This window comes from Malurus melanocephalus, unplaced genomic scaffold (genome assembly GCF_030028575.1).
Source record: "Malurus melanocephalus ecotype Western Australia unplaced genomic scaffold, MMel_1.1 scaffold_154, whole genome shotgun sequence".
Taxonomy (NCBI): Eukaryota; Metazoa; Chordata; class Aves; order Passeriformes; family Maluridae; genus Malurus; species Malurus melanocephalus.
Genome location: NW_026623386.1, coordinates 1266618 through 1275025, shown reverse-complemented (window position 1 = coordinate 1275025; position 8408 = coordinate 1266618). Strand labels below are relative to the sequence as shown.

At 34.8% G+C, this 8408-nt stretch overlaps 1 protein-coding gene across 1 annotated transcript in view; it reads right to left on the bottom strand.

Annotated features, from left to right (window-relative positions):
* Positions 1–1704: 1704 nt before the first annotated feature.
* Positions 1705–8408, bottom strand: part of LOC130576780 (cadherin-10) — a 57681-nt gene continuing 50977 nt past the window's right edge. The window contains exons 9-11 of the mRNA XM_057371679.1: positions 5697–5805; positions 3548–3799; positions 1705–2724 (exon numbers count right to left, since the gene is read on the bottom strand). Coding sequence (XP_057227662.1) covers positions 2231–2724; positions 3548–3799; positions 5697–5805 — 855 coding nt within the window. The 3' untranslated portion in view covers positions 1705–2230. The remainder of the gene's footprint in view (positions 2725–3547; positions 3800–5696; positions 5806–8408) is intronic.

Below are 8408 nucleotides of genomic sequence, written 5' to 3'. Positions count from 1 at the left end.
GTGCATTTGTCATTTCTTTCTGGACACCAGAGATTTTTACKGAGTTCTAAGTAAAGGTAGAACTGTGGACCTATTTAACGTGAACCTGTTAAACCAAATCTTGGTTTTAGCAAAGAGATAAAAACCCAGATGTTTTACAGACTATTTTATCTTCTGTCCTAGTACATACTCAGATACATAGGGTGTCACTGATCTGAACATTGCTGTAGACAAAAAATAGTTTTGGAAGAGTCTTTTGTCTATTTATGTATTTAATGGATGGATATTATTTGTTTTGTTTCTTCCTATTAAATGCTGTTGAAGGACTAATGAAGATTTGGAAGAAAAAAAAAATAGGTCCTGTTCACTAGACAATCATAAAGAAGATCAACTCTTTGTATCACCTGTAAGACTTCTAAAAAGCTCTGTAATACTGATTATGTAAGATGTTTCTTAATAATCTCAGATTCATGTTCTATTAAAGAATATAAAAAATCCTTAGTTAATAGAAGTATAATTGATTGAAATGAAGAAAAATACGTAATATTCTCAGTTATGTAATAGATCAAATAGTTTAACTTGATGTCAAGTCAATAAAAATTTAGTCTCCAAGGCACCAAAATAGATCGCATAATGGTGGTGTATTCAGCTTTCAACTTCATTGGGTTTTTTTCAGCCCATTAGGAGAAGAAATATCCAGCTAAATGAGAATGCAGCATTCCATTTTTCAAAGGACTAATATATTTCCAATATCTCTTGTTTTTATGCCAATAAGTTGCTAAGAGAAAGAGAGGAGGGACAATCTTTCAGATGTGTTTCTCCCACAGTAGCTAAYACAGACCTTGTGACATCGTGCTTTGGTTCTCAAATTACTTAATCGCAGCAGCATTTCAAAATTGCAGTAATTTTTTAGTACAAAACTTGTGTAACCTAAAGATTAAAAAAGAGACACTTGAAAATGTTTTTGTTTTGTGATAGTTAAAGCACAATTTTGGTTTCAGTTCTCTCGTTGTTCAAGTTTCTTTTTACTAGACTTGAGAAAACTGTAAATTGAGGGGAGTGGGATGCTAGTYTTTGTGACACCTTCTCAGCCTTCAGACTGACAGCTTTAAAGGTGGTTGAAATGCAGCACAGAGTGGTTTGTCAATCATCAGGTGATTTGTCTTTGGAAAAATAGAGTTTAAAAATGATTGTTTGAGCTTCTTTTTACACTTAATCCCTTGCAATWACAGATCACCTCTGATGAAGAAATTAAAATTCAAAAAGGAGAACTATAGCACAAATAAACTGAGATTTTGAAACCAATGTTATATGTTTGGGTAGATAAATTGTACCAGCATGTTTTTAGAATAAGGCTGTTCAAGTTGAGACAACACAGTAATTCATCTTTCCAGACCAGAATATGATTAGTTTAGTTCAAAAATAATACAAAAAATTCTCATAAACATTGAACTGGAAAAAGTAGCACTTTTGAGCAAGCAAGTCTATAGCTTGTTCCTCTCCCAGTGATCACAAGGACTTCCAGCTGTTGTGTGTATGGAGGATACTGYAGCACAGAAATACTGACAGTTGGTTGGGCTGTCATTTTCTCATTTCAAGAGAAATTCCATGTTCTTGTCAAGCTTCAAATTCATGGCCAGAACAGGCAGGCAAGCATTAACATAGTTGTAAAAACTGGTTTATTTTTTAAAAATAAATACAAAAATATAAATATAAAACATTGGCAGATAGAATTTGATGAAATGAAGTTGCACAAACTTTTTTTTTTTTTTTTTAAACCAGCTGCATATTACACTTATTAACACCACGTGTACATTTCTTTAAAATTTTAATGTACAGAACAGGACATATTGGATTTTTTTCTTCTTTGCCATCTTAAAAGCTGCACTTGCAGGGATAGGACATGTACCTAACAGAAGCGGCTTGTACATGAGGTTGCTTAAGGGATTATCACCCTGTTCAAATTTCTGAAGGTAAGATATTGTTTATTTTACTTACTAAAATGTACAACACTGAATTTCCATAGCTTTGGCTCTTGGAAGTTGATTAAATAAAATGTTGTATATATTCCAAGTGGCATCCTACTAGAAAGAATGAATGACATTAATGGACAAGTTKAAAACAAATTTTAAAAGGAAAACCATTGTGCTGAGTGGCAGGAAAATTTTCCTGAATGTTAAATACTGTTGAGTGCAGAAGGTGTCTGTAAAATTACTTCCGCTCAAAGGAAAAAAAAGTAGCCTACTGTAGGTTAAGAAGTGTCTTTGTCACTTTCTCCTCCACCGTACATCTCAGCTAGCTTATTAAACCGAGGGCCCCACTCTCGGAGGTAATCATAGTTTTGGTCTCCTTCGGTAGTACCTGACTCCAAGGAGCTCAAGGATTCAGCTATGGAATCRTTTCCTTCATAGGCATAGGTTGCAAGCGAGTCATAGGGCGGCGCAGAGGGATCCGTGTCGTGCTCTTTTAGCCTTTGGTTAATGAAATCTCGGACATCCGTGTTGTCTGGCGCCGAAGGAGTCCTCCGTGGCACAAATAAGGTTTCGGGGATTATGTCTCGTCGAAGCTTCTTATCTTCAATAGCTGCAGGATTCCTCAGCGTGCCGATATCAAAGGCCTGGGTGTCTTCCTCTCCACCGCCTTCGTCATTATAACTCACAATGTTGTCTCTGATGTCCTCTTTAGAGAGGATCAAAGGCTCCTTCTTTCGTTGCCTCTTCAGAGCAGCAAATAGCACCACTATAACTTAAAGAGAGAAACAAAGAATGGGTAAAGATCTCYATTAAACAATTTCCTAGCAGCAAATCGTACGAGAACCACATTTCAGGTACATTTCATTTGTTTGATAACTGGATAAACACCTCTATCTGTATAATGGTAGCACAGTAAAGTCTGTATCAAAAACCTATTTTGCACACAAATTGTGTGTTCTGCTTTACAGGACCATAAGCTTGTGTGCATGCTCCTTCTGTARCTGTAATGAGCTTTAAAATAGCCAGGTCTCTGAAGGCATTTTTTCCTCTTTTGAGCTCAAAGGATACTGTTAAAAACTGCATTTATGTTGAATTATAGGTCATTAAGTGTTATTCTGAAAACCACAAAATGGATTTTTTTACAAAATTTCCCTTCTTTTTTTTTTGATTACAGCACTGAAACCTCTGGATAGATAGTGCTTTAATACAGTAAAATTACTGCTTATTGTTATATGTGAAATAAAAATAACATATTGATTTTTAGTGGTTATTTAAATAAAAAAAAAAAAAAAAACTTTTCCTAAAAGTTCCTCTCTGAACTTTCTTTTTTTGAACAACTTAACGAAAACATAAATGAGCTTCTGGTTGCACGCTGATAGTTTTGGCAGTCTGGGACTTGAGTTCTTATTTGCAATGTTCAATTAGCACACAAGCAGGGCTTGACTTTGTATTTCTTTCTTTTTRTATTTAACTGCAGTTAAATTCTTCTTGCGAAATCCACGACCGTCAATTTTATCAACCTGCAAAATTCTGTGAAATGAGTCAGGCCTGAAATACTTGCTCCTGGGTAGGGGAAGACACATTTTTCTTCTTACCCAGCAGGATAATGATGCAGAGGAGGATGGCAACCAGAGCCCCCGTGCTAAGTCCGGCAGGGAGAAGCAGAGCCTCAGCGCTGCAGGACTGCATGTTCCCCCGGCTGTCACAGGCGCACACGCGGATGGTCAGCGTGCCCGTGCTGCTCTGGATCGGGTAGTCGTTGTCTGATATCACCACTGGCAGAAGGTAAGTACTTATTTCATGTCGACTAAAACCATTCCTTCTTGTCAAAATCCTGGCAGTGTTATCTAGACGAATTAAAATATACCGTTGTTGACTATAGGAATAGAAACCATATCATTTACAGCAGATGCACACCATCATATTTTATACCACTTAAAAATAGCTCCTGATATCATAGTGATATCTCTGTTTTTCTATCAACATTCCCGTTTGATCAGAAAGCTATTTATAATTTTTTCAGTACATCTGGCCTGCTCCTCCCTCTGTGCCTCTGCACCACTTTTGCGTGTGGTTTGAAAAGAGGATTTCTCAAAGCTTAAAATGTTTTATAGATTAATGCATGCAGTGTGTGACACAGTTACAGTTCAGGGCTGGAGCCCTGAAACAGAGTGGCCAACTGAGAAAAAAATAACCTTTCACTTTGTGCAGTTCAACARGCACTCTGTTCTGGAAGATTCTTTCTATGGATCATCTGTGACAACACTCACATGAATGTTATCTGTCAACTCGGTRTAAGATTTGCTACAACAAGCCACTGTCAACACACTAGAACAATGAATTATGTACCTTAGCACATGGAGGGTTTTTTTTTTTGGACAGAAATTGTCTTAGGAATTCAGAAAATATGAAATATGGTAGGTATTCCTGCCCATTTTTGAGAAGTGAATGTACTAAACTRTGTCTGAAGCAGACAAAACTTAGTTGGATTCAGCATCAAAATCTGTGCACTGAGTGGCCAGAGGGAAGGGATGGAAGAGCAGGAAGAAATAATATAGAGGGACTATTTCTTCTACTGCTCTAGCCACAACACTAGAGTGCCAGCCAACACCAGAGTTGTTAACTTTTTAGTCCAAAAGAGAGAAAATACAGGTTTAGTGTGAATGAAAAGGAAAATTTAATTTTCATCATATTTGTGGATTGGTTGAGCTAATTGGTTAGCTGTCCTGACAGTCAACTTCAGGCTTAAAATTTCTTTCATGTGCAAAAGAAAGAAAATAATTACAGATAGCAAAGATATAGTTGGATCTATAGCTCTCTGCACTTGGGACCGAGTCACTAGGATATAATATTTGTTGAAAATATTTAATCATGTATATGTTCATAGACTTCAAGACATGAAACCCAAACTTTTCCTTTATTGCTTCTTTTCATTGGTTTTGTGTATTTAATACTRTTTGTTTTCACTCAACATCAAAAATTATATGTCTTATGGCTTTTAAACACCTCTCCCTCAGGGATTTTTATAAGGTATCCAAATTAAATTTGATTTAATTACTTTACTTTCCCTACTGCTAGAATTTTTTTTTTCTGCTGTTGTTTCCAGTCTATTACTTCCTGAAATCTTCATCAGGAATAGAGGATTATTCCCACTGCCTTTACGCCTTGGACATATTTGATGGCTGATACCATGTCTCCTCTCATTTATTTCTTTTATAATCTATAGTCTTCTCAATTAGTCATACTGATAATGAAGGCCACTTCCCCAACAGAAGCTTCTGAAAATTTTCTCTGATAAAGAAAGATTGACAAAGGATCAAAAGAAAAGCCAAAGTGGTTCTTAGAACCATTATTTTCATTAGTGGTCAGAAAGAAGCAAAGCAAAAGGCCAGGGGAATTGGAACTRTGTGACAGAAGGCTAAAGCGAAAAATCACAACTTGTCAGCTGAAGGCATTTTTGAAAGCTTTTTTTTTCTCTTGCAGTTAAAGCATTTCATCTGTCTCTTACCCCAAGCCAGCACTTTCTTGATTTTCTGTACAGTTTGTTTTATCACATTTTTGCCTTCCTTACAMAGACAAAAATGTAGAAGTCCTGAACCTCAAACATTCAGGTAAAGTATTCTTGCTAGCAGCAACCTTCACAGCTTCTCCACATATTGACAGACAACAAAAACAAATAWATCTCAGAAATGTAGCCAGACAGCAAAGATAAAACTCCTTCCTTGGAACAGGCATGAATTTTACCTTCGTTATCTTGAACAGTGAAGTTAGGGTTAACGGCAGCTAAACTGAAGAAAAATTTTTGTCCGCCAAGAGGGTCATCTTTGTCTACTGCACTTATGGTTTGAATAAGCTGCAGGAAAAAAAGCAAACAAACAACAAAAAACCCAAATACACCTAGGTTTTTGATACAGCTGTCTGATCAAAGAAGATGAAAAGCATGAAAATAACTTAATATTCAAATATATTGACTTATTATTTAATCTTTAAAATATAAAAAGTAAACAAATGTTAAACAAGTGCCTTATATAAGTTTTTTCCAACAAGAACAACATATCTTTCAGGTGGTAGTACATGTGCACCYGTATTTTTGTAACTACATAGTGGACAAAACTTGCCAAAAATAGTTTTAGTTGAAACCAGTAGTTTTTATACTTGATCTTTTATTCATCATTTTAAATTTAAATCAACACCTAGGACAGTAATTCACATWAAGTTTTCTATTTTTTGGATAAAAATGATATTTTATCAAACGTTATTGATAGAGAAGTTGGCATTTCAAACTAAATTTCAACATTCAAACATTCTTTTTGTAAACATGATTTTTCTATTCATTACTATAGTAGAACACATCAACATGATTCCTGAGATGCAAAATGCCAGTTAGATTATACATATATATATATATTTCAAGTATTGTAAAACATTGTAGCCCACCCTAGAGGTTCACCACCTTGGAGTGGGATGATAATCTGGTGTCACAATTCTCAAAATAAGTTGCACCAGATCAGTCCCATACTCAGACTCAGTGCTTTCTGCAATGCCGACAAAAAATTCTGGGTATTTTTGGGAAAGCAATGGCAAGCCATTTATCAGCACTTATTAATCTGTCAGATAAGTGAATATGTGGCTTTTTTTTCACTGAAGTTTCTATACATAAGAGTGACAAAATATTGTTTCTCAAGAAAAATCATTTTTGGACATTTATTTTTGACTTTATTGCTTAATTTCTGACTGGGGCTTTTTTTATACCATAGCATATAAACTGAATTTAGGGTTGGRTTTCTGTGCATGCATGATTGAATGTTCAGTTATGTTCTTAAGTTTAACTTCCAAAAATACATTAATCTTTAGCCTGGATCATTTTTATTCTTCRTTTCTTATCCATCATTTTAAATTGCACTGATTTTTCATCCATGGAATTACATCTAATTTTTAACACTTCTCGCTCCCTGTGGCATACTTGTTAAACCCTGTTTTGTTTTTCCTCTTCCAGTTCCTCCAAATACAGCCATTTCTCTTCATATCACAGCTTTTGTCAGGTCTGATCATCTTTAACATCAACAACAGCAATGCACTCCCATTTGCCTTAACAAACGCTTGACTAACTCACAACTTCTCTCCTGTCCATCCAGAAAATAGCGATAAATTTCTTCATGAGGCAAAGAGGGATTTCTTTTTATACAGCAGCTTCCTTGCTCTTTCAACAGTTCAGTCTTTCTCTAAATCTGTTTTCTTACCTAATCCTYCAACAACTTACTACAAGAATAAAACTGCTAATATAAGCATAAAAGATTGTTTGGTTTTAAAGAATGGATATTTTAATTATTTAGTGAGCAATCTGCATATAAATCTTGATAGCTATTTACAAAATGATGTCAAGAAAACAGTACTGTATTTTACTTCACAACTAGAGACCATGAATATGGACAGATGTAGATGTTAGGCTGATGAAAATCTGACTGATTTGCAGAGTGTCCACACTCATAGTTAAAAAAGAGTGTACAGAATTGAAAGCATTATATTGCAGTTTGAAAACTGATATACTGAAATACACTGAAAACTGAATATTTTAATGTGATATATCCAGTTTTATATGTGGTTTCAAACAGTGTTTTTTTCTCTTAGACCTGCCAGCTATGGGAAGCCCCAATTACCCTGTAAATACGGGTAAAACACTCTATGCAATGCCACGAAGCAGTAACTGCACGGAAGACGAGGATGTCACTCTGTATGATAGTAGTCAGGAAATTAAGGGCCCAGGTAGTCATGAGGGTTGTTAGCCATTAAAAAAACTGATAGAACAGTAGAAACAAGTTTGCTGTATGATCTGCTTATTCCTACAAAATTACTCTTTCTGTTTGGTAGGACCACTTCAATCATCAGTTCCATCAACTGTTATAGCACATATTTTTTTCTAAAATACACTTGCTTTTAAATTTAAAAATTTTGAATACATTTGCTTTCAAATTCATCACAAACAATGAAAATATAATGTGCTATTAAGAAAGCAGAACTCATTAGAAACCCTATACCAATTCGCATTTCAAAAACTTTATTTTGCCAGAGTAAAAAAAAAAAAAGTAAACCTTCAAGAGTTTTTTTAAAAGGTAAGGCAATGATAGAATTCTGACACTCACAAAACCACTGGAAGATATAAGATCTATGGAAATGTAGTGAAGAAACTAAATAAGARTGAATCAGGGGAGCTGGAAAAGAAAGTGAATAGAATTTCAAATAAATTGACCACAAATTGTCGTGTCAAAAGAAATCAGGAAGATGAAATAAATAAAGATAAAATAACACTTCTGTATTTAAGGAATACAAGGAATTTTGTTTTTCCATAGGTATAAATTTTAGCTATATTTAGAATGACAGTTGGCGACTATAGCAAAGAAATTGCTAGAAATATAAAGATCCCAAAAGCCATATTTGAGCAAAATAATGGTGAGAAAA